At 30.8% G+C, this 27,064-nt stretch overlaps 1 protein-coding gene and 1 long non-coding RNA gene across 2 annotated transcripts; both read left to right on the forward strand.

The window, feature by feature from the left end:
- Window positions 1-79: 79 nt before the first annotated feature.
- Window positions 80-4,403, forward strand: LOC132729262 (uncharacterized). Its single transcript, XR_009625592.1, has 3 exons — window positions 80-393; window positions 2,788-2,962; window positions 3,439-4,403. It is a non-coding gene; the product is annotated as an uncharacterized LOC132729262 (long non-coding RNA).
- Window positions 4,404-15,260: 10,857 nt separating this feature from the next.
- LOC132729265 (uncharacterized) lies at window positions 15,261-26,902 on the forward strand. The gene is made up of 14 exons (XM_060714987.1): window positions 15,261-15,264; window positions 15,647-15,724; window positions 17,078-17,245; window positions 17,558-17,627; window positions 18,093-18,268; window positions 18,998-19,195; window positions 20,669-20,784; window positions 21,340-21,496; window positions 22,093-22,251; window positions 22,685-22,822; window positions 23,048-23,170; window positions 23,614-23,691; window positions 25,392-25,508; window positions 26,709-26,902. The coding sequence occupies exons 1-14, from the start codon at window positions 15,261-15,263 to the stop codon at window positions 26,900-26,902; spliced, it is 1,776 nt and encodes a 591-aa protein (XP_060570970.1).
- Window positions 26,903-27,064: the final 162 nt, after the last annotated feature.

Raw genomic sequence — 27,064 nt, forward strand, 5'->3', positions numbered from 1 at the left:
TACTAATGTAATCAAACTATATAGTGAGTGTTACAGTAGCAAATTAAAACAAGGTTCCTCGGATGTAATATTCTGAAATAAATATGAATAATTTCGTTTGAATATTTGATCAAAGACTTTTAAAGCTATACTATAACTCATGTTTGTTTATCAATAAAGACATTATAGCGGGAGACAACATTTTATATGCGCTTCAGTATTATTACTGTCTGTCACTATCATCAGCCATTAATGCAAATATTGGTCGATGTCATGTACACTTAACTCTCCTGTCCGCTATATTGATTTTCTGTACTACAAGATAGTAAAAAGCACGATTTTATGGAAACTATCTCTCAGATATTTTATGATCAGTTCCATTGTTTTGACATATTACTGGAATAAAGAATAACTGTAAGTTTTTATTTCTAAAATTTGTATGTTGATAAATCTAATAAATATATGTTTGGATTGTGTACACTAAATATTACAATCTTTTTTTATCATCGTTTTACAATAACTTTAAATTTCTAAAAAAAAATAACCCTAAGAATTCATTTATTTATAAGACAAATGCACAGACTGCATGTTCTAACGGTGTTTACATTGCTAGAGGTATTTTATAATTGTGATTATTACGTAAGTAGTTGTTTATATGATTCAGCTAATGAATCAGCTTCCAAATTTATAATGTATTTAAGCGTTATCCATATCTAAGTTTAATTTGACAGTTCATAGCAACATATCGCATGAACATGTTTAAATATGTCCGTTAAATATGTTTATACAGGCTCGCCGTGTCGTGTCGGAATTTCATTAGCGTATTCCTTGATAAACCAATAACCTAAAACTCCGTATTCGTCTTTAATTTTGTTCTGGCTTGACTCCAAGTTTAAAACCTTATAGCAATTATATGACCTTGGCACCACATATTATTCGGCTATATAGATATTTAATCGCTATTGTTAAGTCACTACGTACAGGAGTGAAGAATTGTTTATTTAATTGTGTTGAAACCAACAAGATTAAAGATTTGTGTCAAATATATGAAATAAGAAAAAAACAATAGAACACAATGACTTTTATTTTCTGTTTTAATTTGATACTACTCTACGAAGCATTATTGAAATTAAAAAAAAACATATGGGAAAGCTCAAAGCTTTAAGAAGATAAAACATTTAAATTAGATTCTGTATATAATAGTTTATATTAACAAAGACATTTTACATGCCACCAAATGACACCAGTCAAATATAATCAGGCTATTTATCAAAATGTGCTATTAAACTGAACAGATATATTGTAAATTTAAACAATTCAATAAATCGAAAATCAGCAGCAATGATTGATCTTTAAATGTCTTTACAGCAAAATGTTTCGAGATGTCAATGTAAATATACGGGTTTATAACTGCAGTTACTGTATTCAGTTAGTAGGTGAAATCACTGAAGAAAATAAATATATGAACACTTATTGTAATAAATTTCGTTACTTGATACAAATTAAAGGAAATGTTACTTTCCACTATTTCTAATATAAGTGCACCTATACAGAATGATAACGTTGTCCAGTGAAACGCACATTAACCTCATTCGTTAATTGATTTAAGTATCTTAGATCGTCCACGGCATCCTCCATTACCAGTATTGATTAATCGATTTTGTATAGACATTTCTCTTGGACGCCTTATTGTTTTTCGGATGGCTATGTCTACCGTGAGATTTTCCAAAAGTAATTTATGTCGAAAATGTCTTAAAGATATTGAATAATAAGTGTAACGGATTTGACTTTTTTTTTATAGTTTTCAAGAATATAACGACTGTGAGTGCGTGTTAATCTTTTAACACTTGATAACATTGTTTGAGGAATTACGTTTCAAAACAATACAGACTTTAAATTGCATTAAAATAATCATTTTTGTTTGCGTATAGTATTTCTTGACAATGTATCATATTTGGCCGCATTGTTTTAATAGACATATATGCTTGCGCCATTTGCACATCGGATTAAAATTAATTTCCATCTATTTCTAACTATCGTGGAATGATCCAATTTATCCTAAAGCTTATATCTGCTAGCGTAGTAACTTGGACAATATCAAACACTTTATTGATCTCCGTTTTCGTGTTTTGATTTGTATCTCTGATATTTGCTTAATCGCCATAAGAAAATTACAATAAAATATAGATTTTGATTGAAAATTTTTGTAGTCTTGAAATAACTTTTATGACCTTTTGGTATTTGTTATATTGGATTCACTTTTGCTGAATTCTAGTGCTACATGAATATGTTAGTGTTGGATTACAAGTGTGTTTCAATATGTAGCTTACAATTTTATCATAGTTCAATTCAATGACTAATTTTTCGGGTGGAACCTTGTTTCCTTGGGCTTGACATGCGTGTGGCAAACATGTGTTAGTGTGGACTATGCCTCCATTGTTGTCAGATCTTAACTTAAAAAAAAATATTGTATTTTTATATCATGTTACAAAATATTACTTGAATAATGTTATGATAGTTGAGAAACGAAACAGGATCGGTGTTCTTGACACCGTTTAGATTAGTCAAACGCATGACTAAAATATGGTGATAAGCATTTAGCATTCAGACAAATTTGGGACAAAAAAAGCTGTTTCATCTGATCCACATAAAAAGAATGGAAGCATGAAACATCATCTTTACTTCGATACATTAATAAAAAGGAACTGTGCATAACAAAAGCATGAATGTGCTATCTAAGTTGTTTCACGAATAATTTAAATGTAACTTATTTATACAAATGGTTATATGTTGAACATACTATTTCAGATGACTGTCAAAGACACTACATGTTCACATCCTACTAATCAATCAATTGCGAAAGGACAGAAATTTGCTGCAGACGAGACTCAACAAATCTCAGATGGAATGATTGGTGCAATATTGGTTGCTATGGATACAAAAGCAGACATGAACATAGTGGAGTTCAGTTACGATATATCTGGTATTGATTCAGCTAAAACATACATGCATTTATTCCTTCAATTTAAGAAGATATACTTGCATATGTTTCAATATAATCATAAGCTTAAACGAATATTAGTTATATGCAATGTTACGATACTAATCTAATTTCATTTTTAAAACATTTAGTACTATTTTAATAAACATAATTGATTAAGATATTTACTGTTATTGTTTTTTAAATAGTGTCATAGAGCTTATTGTTTATTTAATTCAAATTGTTCTAAATATATGAGCCGCGCCAGGACCAGCATGGATCCAGACCAGCCTGCGTATCTGCGCAGTCTGATCAGGATCCATGCTGTTCGCTTACAGACCCTATAACAAGTAAAGAAACTGATAGCGAACAGCATGGATCCTGATCAGACTGCGCTGATGCGCAGGCTGGTCTGGACCATGCTGGTGGCAAACCCATACTGTTGGTTTTGTCGTGACGAAGCTCATATTTTCTTGCAGACATAGAACTTGCACCCGGAGATCCTATACCCAATTCTGACCTTCCTACTAGAATCAAAAAGAACAAAAAGATAAAGAAAAGAAGGAAAAAACAAGACAATGACGATAACAATAGACAATATATTTTCTCAATGCACAGACGAGTAAAAAGGACTCACTCTACTGCAGTGCTAAAAGTTGAATGATATATGAACAACTATATTATTATGTAGTGCTGAACTAAACTTTGATCTCAATCATCATTCATTCTAGATACGTTATTTTGTTTGAAATAGAGATATAAGTATGTACATCTTTGAAACATGAAGTCGATATTTTAGTTTGTTCTTAATTAAAGGGAAGTAACTTGATTTTTATAAAATAATACAATTCCTAATATTAATTATTAAATGTTCTTATAGGATCACGCCTAACTTATACATGAAAATGAACATCTTTTTTCTATAAAATATATCTATTATATTGGTATTTAACATAAAAATGAATAAATGCTGACAATGTTAAATAATGTACATACGAGATCGTAATTTTGTGTATTTTGACATGATTTCGATTTATAAAATGTGTCATATATGTATTTATACATTTTTTCATAATAATGCATTTTTACGAGTATAATATTGCACTAAAATATATTTATATATTGATGAATTGTAATAAAAATGATGTTTCAAAACGCATGGTATATGTAGCATAAAGAACATTCCGTCTTTCCTAGTTGATCTTGTTTGTCATATTTTACCATAGAGTATAATTTCTAACTAAGGGGAGGGAAGCAAGTTGACAATGTAAAAACCTTAAATTGAATTTGCCATTTATAATTTAAATTGCAGTTAGAAATAAGATTCGATATTTTATTATTTTTGTACAAAACTATCAGAGTTTTATTCAATTATGTAAATGCTAATGTGTACAGTTCATTTTTTTTTCAAGTAGAAAGTACGGCTAGAATAATGTTTTAATTATTTTATGTTATGTTTTCTTGTATTTACATAAGAAACGATAAATGCAAAACAATATTGATTTATACAAAAAAGTGGCTACACAAAATAAATGTACGGTTTTATTTTTACTTTGTTACCAAATGAGAATAGAAAATGTTTGTATTATGAATCTTTTATATATGAAAATGTCCTGTTGCATAAAATTATATAAATAATGTATAAGTGATATGACTTCGTTATTTCATAAAGTATATGCAGTTATACATTTTGAGGCATGCTGAATGTAGTAATATCTGAACGCAAGATTGATATTGGTAATTACACAACAAAGCGATATTGATATCTATTACTGACGTAAAGCTCTTTACAGCTCTTTACAGCGTATCGATAGAGTGTTGATACAAAATTTCAAAAGTATTGCGGCCTATAAAGTACATATCTGCCATCGAGTGAAACAGTTCTTGAAGAGGACGTTTGTCAAAATCAATTAAACATATATTCTGTAGCCAAGAAACATATCTATGATTTTTATACTTCGATTTTGCGCATGTTGAATATGAACGAGGCCACAAATGTCCAAACCTTAAGCGGTAATATATTAGGAACTTTATTTGTTTTTTTGTTATAATCAAGGAAGAAAAATAGAATTGACAACCATTGTATTATTCATGTTGTATGAAGAAATCAGATTTGTTAAGAATCAAAATTCATAAACTAAATATGTAGATAAAGGGAGACAATTCGGAAATAATGTTTAATATACATAAACTTATAATTACTATACAATCGGCGATGGACTATAATTTATAACATTACATTTTTGATTCACTATTTGTTTGCCCATGTGATGTATTAAACATTTTTTTGTATATAACATTGTTAACTATTTACAAGTTATTTTTTCTGAATAAGATCTGTAGAGTAAAGTTAATACAATGAAAGCTAAGAGAAACTATCGGAATTAAGCTTTTTAGAATCACATCAAATATATTGAAATTTTTAATGATGTAAAGTATGCGACTAAACCACTTCTATTAAGATACATAATATAAAATAATTTTGATAATTATTAGTTCCATTGAAGATTTGATCATAAGACAATGATGGATTTATCAATTATGTTAAAAAAATATAACCAATGTTAGTGTGAACGATACACCATTCATCTTATAAATTAATGATAAATATAGAAAATATTACAATTATTCTAGTTCAGTTTGTTCCATGTATGTTATTGCTTAATATGGGAGCTAATTCAAGAATATCTAATTCATTAAAATATCATCTGCTTTACGTCAGGTTTCCGATTTTTTACAGCGATATGGAGATAATTCAATAAATACATTCTTCATATCACTGCATAATGCACTTCCATGTTGCTATTTCTTTTGGTATATTCAAATAATTTATAAAACTAAGTTTAACAAAATCATGAGTTTTAACATGTTTGAACAGATCTTAAAAAGGTCTATAGGATAAATTTTATTCTACTTTATTATGATAATTTATTGGTCTTTAAGATATAATCTGCTCAAATATCATATTTGAAAATATTTTTTTGATTGCTACACAGTCTCTGTAAAATCTTTTAAAGGGAAAGACAAGGTTAGAATAAAAACTTGATTTCAGAAAAAGAATACTATAAATTATAAATCTGCAAATTTTCTGCCGCCAAATAATAATATTAAACGAATGATAACAAAATTTAAATCGCTAAATCATCGATTTCTACAAATCAGTAAGCGCGGCCATGTTTGTGTATTGGTCGTATAAAAACAGGTGCGCGTGATGTCATTTCCCCACATCTTTAGATTGATGATAAATCTAGTTGAATCGTAAGGAAATATTAATATAATAAAGTATTGACCAGGCAATTTAATTTTCACAGGAGGTGAAGAGGATATTTTTTATGGTTCAAAATACGTTACAAAATCAAAACAAAACAAAAATAATAATAAATTAAGAAACGTACGGCTAGCCAAAAGTTCTAGCCGTACGTGAGTCACGAACGACTAGCCAGGACGCACTGTATTGTCTAGCCGTACGGCACTTTTAAAAATTATATAGAAGTCGAACGTTCAAATTAAAATTGTTGATTTTCATGCTTATCATTTGTTGTTTTATTTGTATGAATAATTAAATCATTTTTGTTAATTTTAAGCACATGGATCGAATAAAAAATGATCGGAGTGGAATAAATAAATAAAAAGAACATTGAATGAAAAAAAAAACGGTGAAATGATTATGCAAAAATAATTATATAATTTTCAAAACAGTAGATAAATATCGAACATAAAAGTACAGTCAATCAATTAATTAGCCATAATTAAAACCTATCCAGGGACTGACAATAGAATTATAGAATGCCTTTCACGGAACATGCAAACTTTCCTTGATGGACAAACTTCTATACAGTACCGTCGGTAATTGTCGCAATTATCAGGAGCCTAACATCATTCATTTTCAGTGTTTGTTGGGTTTTTTTTCATATTAAAGGTGTCGAAAATTAAACTTAATAAAACAAAAAGGATTAATATCAAAATTTTGTAAACTATTTCAATTGGTGTAAATGCAAGCAAAGGCTATTTTTTCTAGACCTCGTGTGATGAAAATTTAAAGATCGATAAATATATAGCAATCAAGGAGATTAATCTCTAAAAAGTTAACATCCGAAGACAATTAATGCTGTTTCTTGGTTAAAATCCTCGCTTAAAGTCATAAAATAACATATGCATTTTCGACTACCATAAAATTTTGAAAAGTGCCATACGGCTAGCCAATACAGTGTGTCCTTGCTAGTCGTACGTGACTCACGTACGGCTAAAACTTTGGCTAGCCGTACAGGCCCGTACGCTAGCCACTTCCATTATAAAAAACCCACTAAAACGTGTTCTTTAAAATAGTACATATAATTAAATTTTTGCAGTTTGATTCTGACTTTTAAATTTAAAGGTGTGAACATATGTTATAATTGATGTACGCATTTCAAAAATATAATTAAGCAACTCTTTTGAAAAGTAAATTGTTAACATATCTGTCAACGTATGATGCGTAGCCTAATATTCATTTTTATTGGCTGCTCAAAAATCTAATTTGCATAATTTATTCACACAATTGCTGGTTCTTACTACTTATGTCTAATACTGCGCATTGTCCATTTTAATTGTTCCTATTTTGCACCAAATGTTCCTGTCACACTGTGTACTGACGATTTTTATTGCTCCTTGTATGCCTCTGTGCCGACAGACCTTTTGATCATGCACATTGTTGCCCTGATTGGTTAATCACCCTTGTCAAATATTCTAATGACGAAATAGACATCTGTTTTTTTACGCTTCATGACCTTAGGGGGAATTAGGTTCCACAACTGTCAAATTATACTGTAGTAAATTACAGCACGCCATAAAATAGCAACACATTTTTTTTCAGTTACCAATAATCATTTTAAATGTTAAGTAGATTTATGATTTTTTGTTTTATTGGATTAAATTTACGGTAGTAGAAATGCGTATCTGTCGGGGACAGGAATTTGGTAAGTAGATAACATGGAAAAAAGCTTTAGGGAACTGGATAAACCCGAGGATATGCGTAACTATAGGGGAATGGGCAACCTGTTGCTGCTGGTACCAGTTTTGACTGGGTGCCTAAATTACCTTGTTTTCATACGATATTAATCTGGCTGCCGATTTTCCTGTGCCATTCTCATTTTTAGCGTCAATGGCGGAAAATCGCGTCCTCAGCATATTGGATTTAGTTGATATTTTACCTGAAAAAAAGATACATGACCGACGATGTTTACCCTATTTGGACAGCTTGTCTAGCGAAAATTAAGTTCAAATAAAAGTATATATCGTCAATTTGAAGAAGTTTCTCATAGTTCCCAAATTAAATTTATGGTTTATCTTTGAAAATTAAGCAGTCATCGCTTTAATCATGTGGTGGGATTATCAGCAAGCTTGAATATCGGACAAATGATAATAAATGTTGCGGCGTCTTCAATTAATTAATTAAAGCAATTCAGTTCCATATGATGTTTTCATAAATTATATATAATGTACGCAATAAAATCAATAAGTTCTTCATCAAGATATATTTCAGTTGTACCAGCGTGTACACCTATACCGGAAGTGGGTGTAACACGTCACAATCTCGGTCTCGTCTGTCTCGCGAGAATGACAGAACGAAAAAATGGCGGCGCCCATGAACTTATTTCTCAAGTAAAAAATAGTGTCTTAAAACACGAATTTCTCTCTTATAGGTTTGATGTCAATAGGAAAACTGTCATGGTTCCTCTTTTTAAAAGATGAATATTTATATTAGACAGACATCAATCCATCCATTCCTATTCCTTTAATATAAAATAAAAATATTTTAATTTCACACAAAGAAGATATGTTGTGTTTAAAATTATACACACTATAGGTGGTTACAATATGAATATATAGTGTTAGTAATATAACTTGCAGTTTTTTTTTATTAAAAGACCAACTTTTACTTGTCCTGTAATAGGAAACAAAGATTCCAATACATGATTTATTTATTCTTTTATTCAAATTTGATATGTTCGGTAAGAATAACATAGCTTTCAATAAATTTATGTGATAAGAATATTTTACGCAAGGACGGGCATAGTATATCTATAAAGTTTGTATAAGAACAGTCGTGATCTAGGTGCTTTGATGTTCAGACGAGAAATGAGCCGTGTCACGACATAACCAACATAATGAGTTTGCGACCAGCATGGATCCAGACCAGCCTGCGCATCCGCGCAGTTTAATCAGGATCCATGCTGTTCGCTATCAGTTTCTCTATTTGTAATAGAGTTGGTAAGCGAACAGCATGGATCCTGATCAGACTGCGCGGATGCGCTGGCTGGTATGGATCCATGCTGGTCGCAAACCCATTATGTTGGTTTTGTCGTGACGCGGCTCAAATCTTTGAATGTTTTTGTAGCTGTAAAGGTATCGAATTTCAAGCGTTCTGTGAAGCATAAAGTTATATTGGAAATTAAGGAATTTAATGCGAAATAAAAATAAAAACATGATTTGATAAAGTTCATGGTTGAATTCACAATTATTCATAGTTATTTCTATTAACATAAATATGATAGAATACGTGTATATGTAAAAGATATGTAATTAAGATTAAATCATTATACATATAGAGGATATTGAATGAGTGTAGGTTTAATACTAAATTTATTGAACGAGTTGAATAAAATCATATTATGCGAGCCTCTGGCGAGCATAATATTGTTTTATTCAACGAGTTCAATAAATTTAGTATTGAATCTACACGAATATAATATTCTATTTATCACATATATAAAATAAGAACGGTAAACTGTTAACAAGAGTCATTTTTCTTTGACGCGCCTATAGTGTAACGCTAACATTAGCGCGCTTTAACGCTATGTTTATATAGGGTTAACGCACGTTTTTCCGTGTTATAACGTCTGCAGAGTCACGAGGAACGGTTGGTGCCCGAGCCCGGTAGGGCGAGGGCTCCAACAGTTCCGAGGGACTCTGCAGACTTTATAACACGAAATAAACGTGCGTTGACGCTATTATAGCATAAAATTTTAAAACAGATTCATGATGTATATTATATACAAAACACAAACATAAAATCCTTGTGCTTGAACGGTATTTATCCAACTCTACATGTTTTACGTATGCGTTTTATTTTTTCCGGGGCCAACAACTTGAGAGCCGAACGAAATTTCGAATTTTAATTGATTTAACAAAGTTTAACTTTGGAGATATATTAACTTAAGAAAAACATAACATTACTCTACCAAAGACAAAACAGGCGCCTCAGAAATTCCTAGAATGATTACAGATTGGCGGTAGGAAAAATATCAGTGACATCATATTCAATTTCAGAATTGGTTTTTTTTTAAGCACGCAAGTTTAAAAAAAAATCAGGCATAAAACATTATTCTCTCAAAGAAACATACAGAACATTTATCAATATAAACGTCAATAAATAAACGTTTTCTTATATTTATTTTGTGCTTTCCATTTTTGTAAGTTAATCGGGGGATTAAACTGAATGACAGATTCTATTTGTTTACATTGACAACTGTCCGTTTCTAAGAAAGGGCGACAACCAAGATAAGCGGCGATGTCTATATATACTTCATAATAACTTGAATGCTGCTCGCCGTTATGCGACTGAGGCCCTCGAATAAATAATTCCAATATAACAAGAGCGCATGACTCTGGCAAACAGGCCAAATCGTCATTTTTTGTTTGTTTACTGGGCCCTGTATGTATTGCGCATAGGTAAAACCGGGCTATAACAAGAGCGCGTGACTATGTTAACGCATGGTTTTGGCCCCGTTATAACATGGGCAAAAGAGGGAAAAAAAGCCGATTTTATGCTATAATAGTGCAAATGACGTGACGTCAAAGTGTTATTACACTAGTGTAATATCGTCTAGTGTAATATCGTTTTTATTAAATGGCTTTATTACACTCCTGCGCCGCGGTTTATGTGATAAATGGAAATTGTAAATCTGCTCTTAAAGTCTTACCTGAATTTGTCAAAATCTTTTCTAATCTAGGAAAACAACATTTATAATTTAAGTAAACAATGCAACAGATTGCTCCCCTTTATTTATGTACGGAGTATTTTTTTTGGTTTGAGAATTTCACATAACCAATGTAAAAACTCCATACGAAAATAAAGGGGAAATCTGCTGAACCTGTGACTTTCATATTACTAGTCCGACGCGTTAACTTTTGGCCATTCATTCGTTATTTAGGTGAGAAAGGGCAATTCAGTTTCGTTGTTCTCATACGGCGCTGATGAACGTTTGTACAAATATTCAGGTTCGTATAGTTAATTAATTGCTGAATCAAGCACTGAAATTCTCTCACACTTGCGTCAAAACCTACTGACAATAAAATATGTGATGGTTACATGGAACAGTCCGATGAAAGGAAAGCAATCTAAATTATTATAATTATTATAATGATACAATAATCTATTATTGAGACGCAGATGATATATCTTTTTCTTTATTTCGTCGCTAAATTGTTACACTGCTTATTTTTTTATGAATTCACAATAGACTTGTATCAAAAGTATTTTTTGTGTTAAGATTTGTCTTCTTAGTATATTTGAATCAATTAAAGAACCAAGGAGCAAGTAATATTTAAACCTGTGACATTTATTTTATAAGTACTATTTGATAAATTTTCTTTATAATGAATGAATATCAAGTGCTAGCAGTGTCGATTTGTATGCAAAGATGTTAATTGATACATATCAGTTTCTCGTTCAATCTGTTGAATGTATTAATTAAAATATAAAATTAAAAAAATAAACAAACTGTGTTTTTATTCATTTTAATTTCAAATTTTCTCATCAAAAAATCATTTTTTATTTTAAATTAAAAAGTTCTATGTACGTATTATTTTGAATCTGTTTGCGGTTTTACTCGTAAAATAAAAAAATTAATTAATTAATAATCTTATCAATGAGTAAATGAATAAATTGATAAATAAATAAATCAATCAATCAATCAATCAATCAATCAATCAATCAATCAATCAACCAATCAATCAATCAATCAATAAATGAATACATAAATAGACAAATAAATGACTTAATAAGTAAGTTAAGCAATTAAAAAAATAACAGAATAAAATATCGTTACGAAATTTGTATAGGATATAATATATTTAAGATCAATTATAGATAAATATCGCGACCAACAATTACTGCATGGTTTTAAAGTAGAACTAATGAAATTCAATACAGGATTATAAGTTTTATATTGACAGTTTTACTGACAAAAATATAATATTTCATTTATTTATTTCACTGCAAAATTCTACATATTAAGCCGGATAATATCTAGCGAATAATAAATATATAAATGCATTTTTCATAGAACATATTGCTTGTAATGTGAAGCAATCCCAATAATAGCAATAATGCCAGTGTCCGAGTTAACTCCTTATTTTATAGCAACTGTAGCGAGACTTGGTCATCGATCGATAAAACCCAGATGTGTAATTGATATAGTAGTATTGTTATAATTGATTATTCTCTATGGAATAAACCAAATGCATGAATAATAACAATCAATAGGGGAAAGCGTATTCAAGTGTAAGTGACTGTGAGGTCTTAATGGACATTGGATAAACAATTTTTATAACATTCACTTACAAACGTTCTTGTAACACTTTATAATACTGCACGTTTGTAACGTCACTTTTCATTGGATATTGATCGTGACGTTTATATACATGTAGTTTGATATGCGCGGCTGCTTTTAATTTTCTAAGAAATCTCACTTTTCTAAAAAAAAAGTTTGCTGTAGTATGAATTCGTTATTAATATTCGTGACAGGTTATATGACCTTATATAAACCGTTGTTTACAATATATTTATTTCCAAGCAGCCGTTTATATCGGGCCATATAGCCTGTCAAAAATATCTTAACTAATAATATAAACGTTTGACATTATTCCTTTAAATATTAGCCAACAAGTACATTTTAGCCTTTGTATGTGACGTAATGTAAGCTCACCACTGTATGGTATAACATAAATAAGTTTAAAAAAATTACAAGCCTGCCCTCCCCCCCCCCATCTCCTCCCTTCCGGAGGTGAGCGAACGATCTCAAATTTTGCATGCAAGTTATTGCTCCAGGTGTGCATCAAATGGAGAAATTATCTCAAAAGCATTTTTTTTTCAGTCCCATCATGTTAAAATAACTCAGTGGAGTCCCTTTAAACCCCCGCAAAACAAATATTTTTTTTCCTTTTTTTTTTCTTAACACAACTCAAATAAACGATGACAAGGATATGCATGATAACTTATTAAGTAAAACTGAATTATGTATCGCATGTGTTAACGGATTAATATTGTTTTCTCGGGGAAATAAATTCCTACAATGCATACGGTATCACTATCGTTTGTATATCATGTACACACATAGACGCAATCCATAATTCATATCATCAAATATTGGTATTACATCGGCAGTATTAATGTTATAGTAAAAAAGAACATTACACGAAATATTCATGAAGTTTTACAGGTAGCTACAAGACAAACTTTATAAGTTATTCTCCTTCATTCTGCGAAAAAATAATGTCTTTATCCTAATCAAAATCAATGTTCGGTGTGCGTGCTTGCGCGCGCGTGTGTGTGTTTGTCTGTGTGTGTGTTTTCTTTTTTATTGTTTTTGTTTCGTTTTTTTTGTCAGCTTTATAGCAAATTTGGTATATTTTACATTGAAATGATTAGCATTGTTATAAAAGGAATTTTGCAAAGTCTAACATTTGATTAATTAGCTTACAGGCGATATACGAATATAAACGGCCCTGCTGTTTGTATTTAAAGTCACGATCTTTGTCCTTTTGATGCAAAATATGTGTTTCTATTTTTGTTTCACTCTACATCATTGTACAAGTAAGATCTGCGTACTTTGCGTTTTGATTATGTATTGTAATCATTATTTTTGTGGACGAGGAGCTATTATTGATAAATAAATAAATAAATAAATAAATAAATAAATAAATAAATAAATAAATAAATAAATAAATAAATAAATAATTGAAATAAAAAATAAATTAAAAATGATAAATAAATAAAAAAGATAAATAAATAAATAAAATGAATAAAAAAATAAATAACAAGTAGACAAAAAATAAATGAATAGATAAATAAATAAACGAAACTAAAAATAAATAAATAAATAAATAAATAAATAAATAAATAAATAACGATAAAAAAACTCTCACGTATCCTGTAAACTTTATACAAAATTTATTTCAATATCATTGAATTCTGTTTAAGCCAGTATATTGTTATTTTTGTGTAAGGATTATTCTCAAATTTCTAAAGAAATATAATAGCCACCGCAAGCCACAATCCGTTGTAATTTCAATTGATTTTACAATAACGAACAGGTACAATTATGTCAACTACGTTCATTTTTACCGCTTCATTTAATGCAGCAACGAGGCAGAAAAGGTTCGAAAATTTCCCAGGGCCGATGGGAATTTTTTTTATTGATATGAATATTGTTTGAAAATAATATATGCACATATATTGAAATAAAAATATAATTTTAGTTTAAAAACGAATATAGATGGAGCGCAGTATAAAAATGTCAGCAGTTTACACTGCTTTGAGCTTGCTAGTTTTATTATAGAAAAATAAATTTTAAATGATGGATACAGTCAAATATATGGTTTTATTAATATTTTGTCTCAAGTCCGTTTCAGGTATAATATCATAAAATAAGATTAATAATTGTTATTTTTATTTCAATATAAACTTAAACATAGTGAAGCTTACTTTAAACAATAAACACTGATGATTTTTGCTGATCGGAACTTTACTTTTTTACTAGCTTTATTTGTTTCCGTAGACGTCATTAATATGTAAACATATTGTTACTGATTTAGCATAAAGTATTGTTTACAGTTTTTACACCAGGGTGGATTAAGATATTTGTAGACTTTTCGTGTATTTTCTTTATTCAGTGTGAAACTATAGACATTTTGGAATAGTTACAAACGATTTTATGTTTTTCTATGTTTATTGGAATAGTTACTATAAAAAGAATTATGATATAAATATTTGCAGTAACCAAGATATAGACGTGACTATCTGGATTAACCTCGTATTACAAAACTGGTGCTTAGTTGCCATTGTTACGTTAATACTTCTGAAATAAATATATGTTTAAACATAAGCGACGCTTGAAATCAATAGTTTATAAAATAAACATAAAAATACGACGGCAACATTACAAAGTAAACTGTAGTTACAATTCGAAAAAAAAGAAGAAAATAATTCATTTTTTGTAATACATTAATTTGAAATATAGTTTTAATAATTTAGCATTAAATGAGTAAATTACATGATCAGAGAATAAATGCAAAAATAATTACCTTTTTCCTTAGTCATTTATCTTTTTTTTTAATATTTGATATATAACTGTTACACGACTTGGCGAAATAACTATAAAGAAGGCAATCAAGATGTTTTTATAAATAAGGGGTTAATTTTTCTTGAATAGTATTAAACGAGTTGAATGAAAAAAACGGAAAATATGCATTTTATTTCATCATTGTTTCTCAATATGTCATTAAAAAGTATACAATAAAGTTAGTAAAAAGAATTAGAATAACATGTATTGTTGTATTTGAAAACCAAAGTAAATAAAATCATATAATATATATTTCACTGGTATACAATTCCCTGCAATTTTTAATGTTTTTTTTTAATATTAGGACAGACGTGCTCGAGTGGAACAACTACAGGCTCAACTTCCCTGTTAAAGAAAATTAGCAAAGTGGACACAAACACAGGTATTTTTTTTTCAAATTTATTATCTATTTATCTAATAAAATAGTTCGCTCTAATATTTTTCATTTATATTTAATAAATCAATGTGAGAAATAAAAATAATTAATTCAATCTTATGCTTTACTTTATGTTTTATTTAATTCTCCATACATGTAAAAATAGTCAGTTATATGTGCTTATGTGCATATGTATCTTATAAATCTCAGTTGATTGGTCTTAAATGTTTTTTTTAAATGTTTATGAATTTTATGTTTTATATGTGTAAATGTGAGAAAGGGACTTACATAAACGAATAAACAAATAATATTAAATATAATTTATGAAAAATAACAATTAACATATGAATCAATGTATAGCCATTCTTAAAAGAATTATAAGAGACTGATTGATTTTCGTTGTTTGTACTATGCATGTAATATGTATGCGATAAAAATGGCAGTCACACTAAAACCATAAAGAAAAGGTGTTTTACAAAAAAAAAAAAAATAAAAAAAAAAAAAAATACAAAAAAAAATACTAAAAAATAATAATAAAAAAATACAGATATGAAATTTTTTTAACGAACTTATTGAATTGTTATTATTTTCAATCGTACTATAAAACTGAAAAAGCATGCATTTTAACGCTTTGATCAAGGCGATATATTTGTAAAGTGTTGTGAAACACATTTCGCCTGATTAAGCTTTACCTCATATGGCTACAGTTTGACAAAAAACGTCAGTAAAAGCGTTTACACGCACTTTTAACTTTTTAAATATTTATTTGCATTTTAACATTTAACATAGCATTTATTTATACATTTCTTCGGTTAGATTATTTTGATGTAAAGTGTACACGCATTGTATTTGGCTGTTTATTCAGCGAACTATATAGGGAATAGTTTACTATTGTTTAAACCTAAACATTTTAACTCTTAAAATAGCCATGTGTTTGTTAGGAAATATGATATTCAATTGAATCTGTTAAAGCATAAAAATTTTTTTTAAATATATAATTATAAATAATCGTGATAGATTTTATAAGTATTTGTACAGAAATCATTTAATAATGTATTTGTAATTATTTTTGTTTTACTATTACAAATGTACTATTCATGTATATTAGCGTGTTTGTTTCTTCGTATCTCTATTGTATAAGTTATTGTTATATTGTCAACCATAAACTTATTGTTATACATTAAACATATCTTATTCCTATTTGAAATTAGAAAAAAATGGACTTTATAAGAAAGCAAGATAAAACAACTTGTAACAGACATAACATGACCAAACGATTGTAACAAAGTCCTTCACAAATGAGCCTGTCTCTTAACATCACACTGAACCCCGGTGTATAATTTAGTGTTAATTTTGCAGCGGAAACGTTCGTGCACACGGACTCCCAGTACTTTTTCAAGTGTTGTGGTGTTGTCGAGCAATGGCAACTACACGCAGAGAATCCTGGTACTGTGAACCTGCAGGTGTGGCGACCAGTAGGGTCAACACTTAAACTCATGGGCCAGAATACATTTTACGTTGCTTCAGGTAAGGCAATGTGCTTCAAGGTTTAACTCATTTATTAAGAACTAAAATGTAAAACGAGAAAAAATTTTTCCTCCAACCAGTTTTCTACTAAAGTATTGCATAAAATTTTTGTCCGGCAAGGACTTATAATTATGTAAAAAAATTCTAGAATGCTAGAATCCCTTAACTTTTTCTTTATAAAGGAATGAGAAAACTGAAATTTATCAAAACCAACTTATATTTAACCTATATTTGACGGCTCGATGAAATTGTAGTTCACCTACGTATAACTTCTTTTAGCTTTGCTATATATTGAACTTTTCTAAATTTTAGAAGGGACAAAGACGTTACCAGTTCCAGTTAGTGAAAGAGTTACAGTACAATATGCGGACTATATTGGATGGTAGGGCTCTTTCCTCATACCAATAGTATAAATTCGTTTTTTTTGTTTGTTGTTGTAACTAATATAGCATGCTGAAAACAGTGTATGTGTTTTAGTTTAAATTAAAGTCATAAATGTCATAGTACACATTATGATTTGACTTTAAATCGCTTCACATAAATGGTTTTAATTAGTGTGTGAGACTAAAAAAAAGATTGGAGCACCACACTAAATACCGTATTTCGGTATATACCGGAAAAGGCGCTTGAATAATAAAATACTAAAATCTCGCCTTTTCACCCAACGGAATAAATTTTAAATTGTCTTATTAATCTCTTCACACCGTTTTATATACGATAATCAATGAAAAATGTAAAAATCGACGAAAAGAACGATACATGTCTATTTTGTGATCATGACTTTTTGCAAGCGTCTAGAGGTACTGCTCCAACACTGTATTGAGTTAAATACTTACATAATTGACAGGTACTCGGACGCTGAGATGATCACATATAGCGACGGTTCTGCCTCCGACGCATTTAGTCTTGCAATAACATATGATACAGCGTTCTATTCCGGCGGGAGTGTGGCAAATTGGGGGTCAGCAAACAGACATTCTAACAGATTATATGCTGTTCTCGCTGTTGTTACAGCCAGTGAGCGTATTTTACCTTTTTAAGTCTTAAAGTTAACTAACATTTTATTGTATATACACCTTACAAAGAATTTTATTATTTAGCATACATAATGATTAACGTACATACATAATAGTTGGGCCAAAAATTACCTAACCTTCACCATCGATTTCTACTAATCCCTTGGGTTTTTAGGGTCAGTGTTCTTCTGTTCTTATTGTTCAATCTCAGGTGCTTGGAAAGGCCCTGTGTATATCATTTCCTGCCATTTAATTTATACAAAATATTTTCTTGTTATTTTACGTTTTTCATTAATTTAACTTGAGGGATGATTAAATGCCGTTCAGCAATGAATGAAATAATTCCTCACTATTGTTGCAATGTTGATTTAGGCCGATCGGAGATATTCTTACTGTTAATTTAAGGAGGCGAACGTGACCTTGCACTCTTTTTTAAATGAAGAATCAGGCTAAAATATGATAAACAAGATCGACAAGGAAAGGCGGCGTTCAATGAACGCAACCCCCACCCGACCCAGCAATAAGAGCCAGTGGCAAGGAGCCCAGGAGGACCCCAAAACAAAAATAGGACAGGGCACAAGGGCATAACCTTGTCGTCAAATTTCATCTTTTCTACTTTCGTTTTATTGCTCTTTAAGAACATCTTTTCCCGGATGTTTAAAACGAAACAATTAATTCAAGATTAAATTTCCTACTTATCACATACGATTCAATTTCTAGGATTTATTTTGAATAGGTACATCACCAACGTTGTCAGATTTAAGCATTCCAAGAGAATTCTTCCAGTACAATCTTAGAGTTGGAGATACCGTTCTTGTCGCCTACGTTTATGACGTTGACAAACACGATCTTGAATACATGACTTTCATCAGAATTGACGCCCATGATGCGTACTTTGAGATGAAAGTATCACAAAATTCAACTCATGCATACGGTGAGTACAAAACCATATTTATTTCATTTAGAAAAAATAAATTTGGGACCGTTTTGTATTTAAAATGTTTAGAATTATATTAATTATTAAAATATCACAACATAAATATATTAAATGTACGTGTACAACACAAAACATTTTTTTCTAATATCAATTTTACATGATGAGAAACTCGAAGCCTTAATAAAGCTTATTATTAGAAAAGAAGCAAGTACATGTATGTCAAATGTTACATTGTAGAAAACTTAGCTCAGAAATAAAAAGTATTTGCAGGCGTACTATTTTAGGTTGGAACATAAAGACGATTTTTAAAACAGTTCTAAGGCCAGTTACACAGACGGTCGGTCCCCAATCGATCATTTAATTTTAAATTTACTCGCTGTTATGATTGGTTGCCGATTTGATAGCTAGTCATCAGTGGTTAACACTTTCCGTCAGATATGGCCGGTGATTCATATTTGGTTATCTTTGTCCGGTCAGCGTTACCAGTGATTAAGAGCTTGCAGTTACACAGAGCCATCGGTGATTGATCGGTAGTGTTTTTGTTTGGGCAAATTATGGAGTGAACCGATGACAACGTATTTAACACCAATATCACCTATTGGTCACCTGTTTTCACCTATCAACTGCTATTGCGGAAAGATAAGTTTTATCGGTGAACAATTACCGATTGGGATTTTTAAACCTGTTTAAAATTCTCGATTGGTGAAAATATTTTACAAATAACCGACAGCAACCTATATCACAAGATATGCAAGCTCTTAATCACCGATATCGCCGATCGGACAAAGATAACCAAATATGAATCACCGGCCATATCTGACGGAAAGTTTAAGCTATCAACCACCGATTAATCAGCGTTACGCCCGATTTAGCTCCGATTTACAAACGATAAAAACCGATAGTATTTCAGTATTTTTATCACCGATCCAACCCCGTTTGAGTTTGCTTTCTGTCACCGATGGCCGTTTACACAGAAAACCAAAAATAAAATCACGCATTACAACCGATCATAACAGCGAGTAAATTTAAAATTAAATGGCCGATTGGGGACCGACCGTCTGTGTAACTGGCCCCTAACTGGGGTGTTATGAATGGCAAAATATTATTTGAATACGCGTGCCCGGCTTGAAATTTACGTACTTTGTATTTGTCAAACGGGATTGATACTTAATGATCATATAATTTATTTCAAAATGGGGAATTGGGGGTTAAGTTTAAAATTTGAAAATTTAATATGCGTAAGTCGGTGCTAGGAGGCATGAGAGGATGTGAATGAGTTTGTTTGCTTCATCTTCTTGTGTTTTGTTGTCACTGATCTTTTTCTCTGTTCTAAAGATAATAAAATTGAAATGGACGAATAAATCTGAAATCTAAGGTACTGGAAAATTTGTACGATCAACATTGGAATTTTAAACAAATGCTCGGGATATTAAATATATGTTTGTTAAACATATGATTCTTTTTTTTCAGTGGAGTTTCTTATTCTTAATATTCCACCATTTGGGAACTATACTTTTCAGTTTGAGGCAAAAGATTCTTGCTTTAATTCAGTTTCAGGATCAGCGGAAATTATCATTAAACGTCGGGTATTTATCTACAAATAATTTCATTCCACATACAAGTACAATATAATTTAGTTATTAAATTCGTTATAACTGCCTGCAATGTACAACATTATCACATTTAATAAAAAAATTTACATACCATCTTAATTTGTTAGAAATGATCAAAACAAAATATTGGGTAAAACATGGGTCACTTGCAGTCAGCTGTTAGTTCAAACTACTGTAATTTGAAATTAAATACAATTTGAATAACTTCTCTTATTAAAACAGAGTCTGCAATTTTCATGAAATTTTCATGATATAATTGCTTCCAAGGGATCACATTTTCCCCAGATGTTGTAAAAGAAATACAGTTACTTTATAGAAATTAAGAACCACATGTTACCGAATCGTTCATGACTTAGTTATATAGTATGAAATTAATCAGAATTTGCTGATATAAAAAAGATCTTAAATATTTCAATTAACATGATTATTTTATAAGTAATATTGAATTAAGTTATTTTCAAATTGTGAAATATGTTTGAACGTTTTTTGTCCTATACTTGTTAAGAATGTTTCTGTATTTTTCACCAGAATTTATCCATCAAGAATCTGCCGTACGTTGTGACTACACATCTACAGAAGCCAGGCCCGCTGTCCCTCCGCAAACTTGTTGTCCAGACTGATGCATTATTTACATGTACAATTGACTCTGTGAGCCCGGCCGTTCCTTCTGGCTTAATAATTATAGGTAATTAGTTATCTATTTGTGAAATTGTGAAGAATTTAGAAACTATTTTAGAAGGTTAAATTTATTGTGTAACAATAACCGAAACTTCAAACACATGGCTGGAAATATCACTCGAAGTAAAGTTTAGTTTATAAAAACAATTTATCTTTCAAAATTCATTTGTTTATAGTCAAATTAGTTCAAATTAGTAACGAAAATAAAAATGAGCATATTTTCACTTCGTGAAATTTGTTCGAGCCCTACCGTTACATTCGTGCAGATTGGTCTCGAGTGCTTCAGATCTTCTTCACAAATGTGCTTAAAATGTTTGACACGGACTTACTTATTTACACATTTTAAATTCTTATCTTACATCATAATTTGTCTTCTTCCTTCAATGTTAAACAAAATACTATGATAGGTTTTTGACAATCAGGAGAAAAATGTTTTTGCTGAAATATACACATACCTTCTCTAAATTGGCTGCTGTATATTTTAGCGTAAAATTACGTTGCACTGGTTAGATGGTGGTCGGTGGCTCTTCTCAAATAGTCCTAGGCGACGAGCATGTAATTGCTCAAATGCTGAATAAATAAATTGAAAATGAATTATTTCAGATACATCGGGTGTCTCTGTCGTTGCTCCTCCTGTATTATCTGCCCCTGAAACATACAATATTGGTGTATTATGTACTGATTCCGAGGGAACCGAGGATAAACAAACATTGACTGTTAATACAGTAATAAATACAGAGCCAAGAGTGGTCGGCTTTGTCGGTATGAATTTATTGAATTTTATAGAATACATTACATAATATAAATGACAGTATAATTTATTTACATTTTCGTAATTCTACAGATTATTAATATGAAATATTTTTTTCAAGCAAATAAACAATTACTATGTAATCGACTATACAATCTTTGTATACAAGAGAACAATACGAGTTTATGACTAGTTTATGAAGTCCGAATAAATACAAAATCATGAAATATAAGTCCAGTGAGAATGTCGGTATCGACTGCATTTATAGTCTCCCTTTGTACAAAATACTCAAAATATGACTCCTCGTAAGAAATAGTTTATGAACAATATTTTTCAAACTTATTCCTGAATCCCTTAAATCTGGTGTAAATATCTTATCAAATACATGGAATTTAATAAGTTATGTTAAAGCTGTTCTTGTAATTCCGTCTTGTCCACTTTCAGATTCCGTGTTTGTTGATGTTTTACAAACATCAGTCAATGATGTTGTACATAAAAATGTTATTGTTGATGATGAAGATGATGAGGTCGATGTCCTCTACATTTGTGACCAGAATCCATGTCCTTTCAAACTACTTAAGAGTATGTCATTATACTTTATTTCGAGAAATACGAAATTAAATGTAGTTTGAAATACATAAAACATTTTTACCCGGTGCGATTGTGGAAGCTTAAATATATCTTATAATACGCCTTTCTCTCAAATTTCGTCACAAGCCTTAATTGCGAATTCATTAAAACTCAGTTTGTTTTCATTTACATTCTAAAAACAAGTTATTTAACAATATCCAATCAAAATTATTTTAGGTGGTAACGTGATCTGTATTGACGACTTGGCCTCTGTGAATGAGACAACATATACCATGCACTTCGGATTATCTGATGGAAATCTGTTTTCTGATGAATATATTTTAAACATATATTTACAAAGTAAGTGTGTACTATTTTGTTAAAGTATATAAATTTAAACAAAATATAATTATATTAAGATGTCATAATCTTGTAAATTGAGTGGTCTAATAAAATTTAGGATTTTGTATCGTAACTAAATTATTAAGAATTATACATGTTAATAAACAAACTCTAAAAATTATTTTGAATGTACTCATTTATCGAAAAAAGAAACACTAATAAGTTAATTCGCCTTTAGGTCTGTTCGATTTGCTATTATGCGTATTCGGTTCTAGAGAGGTTTCAAATACTACTATCTTCAGATTGTATTTTGAATAAATCAGAAAATGGCAATTTCTTCCCATATATAAGTCCATGCTTTATATCTCTACAAAAAAGTTATTTAACTATGTTAAAGCATTATGCTTCAAAACCAAATAAAAAAATAGTATTTAATTGTCATAATATTCGAATACCTTCAGATTTTAACGTGGCACCGTATATATCCAATCTTTCACCAGGAATAGACAATACAATAACTGTTTCGGAGACCACTGAAGGTAATTCAATATTATAGGACACTTTTGCAAGCATGAAGACAATCAAATCTTTCCGTGTGTAATAATTTAAAACATGTTTGTGGCGTCTGGGTTTTATGAAAGGGATTATCCACCACTCTAATTAATATGAATACATTGCAATTAATATGAAGACATTCTTATTATTTTGAAGACATTTCTTATTGATAGGAAGACATTATTATTAATACACATATGTACGGTCTAATCATTATGCAATATAAAGATGTTGTACATGTACTTGCTGACGTAACTCGAGTTCTTATTGAAATATGCGAACATTTAATTAACACTTCAGTTTTAAGGCTGTAAACATGCAAACTATAATAAGGTATTTAATTTGCTGGCTTTCAAGTATTTTTCCTTTATTTGAAATTGCTATCTAAAATTGAATTGACACACATTTTATGCTTACGAAAATCAACTATGTCATCAAGTACATCATAAAATTATAAGCACATTATCTATGACGACAAAAATGATCAGTGATTTGAAATTATATTAGAATCACAGTAATGCCTGTATCTGCCTTTTTGATGTACTTCATTCTTTGATGTTTTTATTGATTTCTGCTTAGTCTACTTCATTAAATTGTTAATTTGAAACATTATTTGATACACCCTCTCATTGATCCGCCCTAGTTTCCTTACTCCGCCCTGGCCTCTTTTGCTCCAACCTGGTCTTCTTTGCTCTGCCCTTGCCTCCTTGCTCCGCCTTAGTCTCCTTGCTCCACCCTGGTCTCATTTGCTCCGCCCTGGTCTCCAATTTTTATTCGGCGCTTTACCGATCGTTCTTTGTTAAGTGAACTTATATCAGTTTATAGGTGACATAGTTACTATGTATCTACTGGGAATTATGTATTTTCTTATTTATTATCTACAGAATTACGAAAATATAAAGAAATTATACTGTAATTTTTATTGTAAAATGCTGTCTATAAAATTCAATAATTTATACCGACAAATCCAACCACTCTGGGCTCTGTATTTATTACTGTATTAACAGTTAATGTTATTTGTGCCGTGTGGCGGCTGTAAAATGTCTCCCCGTACATTTAATCAATGATGTTATATTTTCGATCCTTGAAGATCGTTCAGCACGACATTATTGTTGTGCTTGTGGTATTTTTAGTTTCAATTTTACGGCATTTTCTAGTTGGGTGGTTCCAATATTCCTACTTGAATAATGTTGAATCACCCTTAGGATATGTTGCCTGCTTTTTAAATTTGTCTTTTGACGTCTTATCTGTGATACGCAGGCTTCATAACCTCTGATCCCCTTTCAAAATTTCATTTCATTAAGTTCCGCCCATTGTTTTCTCGTTTAGGGCACACGCATTTTTTTACTTGGGGACCATATGCCGCTTTTCATGGAATGGCACTAACGTGTCACATTGAAGGTTCCATGATAACCGCCATATGAACACATCTGCGGATGTTTCAAAATTCTAAATTTTACCAGTTCATGTTAAATGTTGAATTCTGCTTAAGCCGGTGCTAGGGGGCGTGGACGGTAACTTGCACTTTCCAGTACCGTCCATGAACAGGCTCAATCAAACCGAGCCTGCAACATTTTCAATTTTGCCGTGTTGGGCTTTCTTTAGGGATTCTGTATTTATCTATTTTATATCTAATTGATATTTGTACTCAAGTTATATGTATATATATTTATATATTAAACAGTCGGAACCGACATATTCGATGTTGACGGGAAAGATGGCAACCCATCGGATAATATGTTCTTCAGTTTCCAGTTTGATTCTCCAGAGGCAAATACATATTTTGCTTATTCTACAAAAGGTGATTTTTTTTTCTTATCATAATCTACGTTTTCCTTTTATTATGTTAATTATCAATTATCTACAAAGCTGATCAGATTAAGATTTTCTTTTCAAATGTTTAATAATTATGTAATATTATAAATAATAGAGTGAAAATTAATAACAACAATCTTTCAAACAAGAACTTATTGACGTAAATACTTTATAATTTTACTAATCATTATTATTAATTTTTGCACTTTTAACCAAAATAAATTTTATGGACATCTGCCCCCGAATATTCCACTCCTTTTGATAATTTGATGTCTAAATAATAAAAATATTAATAGTACTTTTTCAGATGCTCATTTCCACGTCAATTATACATATACTATGCATTGTATACTCTTACGTGTACGAGTTGTCTGTTCTGTTCTGTTTTGCTAAACATGCAGTTAAAGTAACCCGCCAAGAGACCCCACCAAGCAAAAGGTGGAGAATTAACAAAGTAAAATGACGAGTGCGCGTGTGTGTGTATTTGCGTTTATTTATACTCGCCACCGGTTGCCCATATGGGCGAGTCCCCCAGAAGAGTATTAGTCATTTTAGATTTTTGGAGGATAGGGCAATTACAGATACAGAAAGATGCCCCAATTCCAGAAGCTTCTCCTGGTTCTTTAGCGTGCCAAGTGTTTCAGCACTCATACACGGGACCTTGATTTAAAGTCTCATCCGAAAGACTGATTAGTAATTTTAGTTGGCCAGCCCGGGAATCGAACCCACAATGTCGAGATTACAAGTCTCGCGCTCTAACCGATTGAGCTATGCAGGCTAACGAGTGCGCGGTGCGAAAAAAACGCTTTGTAGCGGGGTCGCGGAGCAAAGTTAAACAAATAAAACTTCGCCGCGCGGGGGAGCGGAGCGAGATTTAAAGAAAAGATAAAAGGCTGGGGCACGTCACGCTAATAAGCTGGAGCCAGGGCGAAGATTAATAATTAGCGTGCTTTCGCTCTGCATCCCGCCATTTTAAGGAATTCTCGACTATGCGCTTAACGGTGTCGTGGGCCGAAAACACCAATGGCACAAACCAGCCACCAAAGTTCACGATCAAGATTTTGAGAAGGCATGTCATGTAAATCGTGAAATCATAAAGTTAAAGTCGTGATGTTTAAATGGTAGATTCGTGAAATTAATTTGTTGGGTTCATAACGTAAAGTTCATTTACATGTTTTTATTTCAGATGGAACATTAACACTAACATCCCAGCTGAACTACACCTATCTTCAAAGCTTTGGTTTGGATAAGTTTTCTGTCAAAATAAATGTAACCGATGGGCTTCTTACTTCAGATGATTATCACTTGACCATTATTGTAAGTGTTTATTATTCTCAAGAACAAAACGTAAAACGGCACGAGTGTTACTATAGAGATTAACAATGTTTTCTAATTAATATTCAGTTGTTACATTGTAAGACTTTTTGCCATACGCAGAATGCTCATGCGCAAAATGCTAGTTCTGTTTCTAAGAAAATATTGTAACGTAAAATGGTCCATCATGTTTTGGCTGATAATGTACACAATATTGTGATAATGTTA

Source organism: Ruditapes philippinarum, unplaced genomic scaffold, assembly GCF_026571515.1.
Source record: "Ruditapes philippinarum isolate M1 unplaced genomic scaffold, ASM2657151v2 ctg1192_1_1_1_1, whole genome shotgun sequence".
Classification (NCBI taxonomy): domain Eukaryota; kingdom Metazoa; phylum Mollusca; class Bivalvia; order Venerida; family Veneridae; genus Ruditapes; species Ruditapes philippinarum.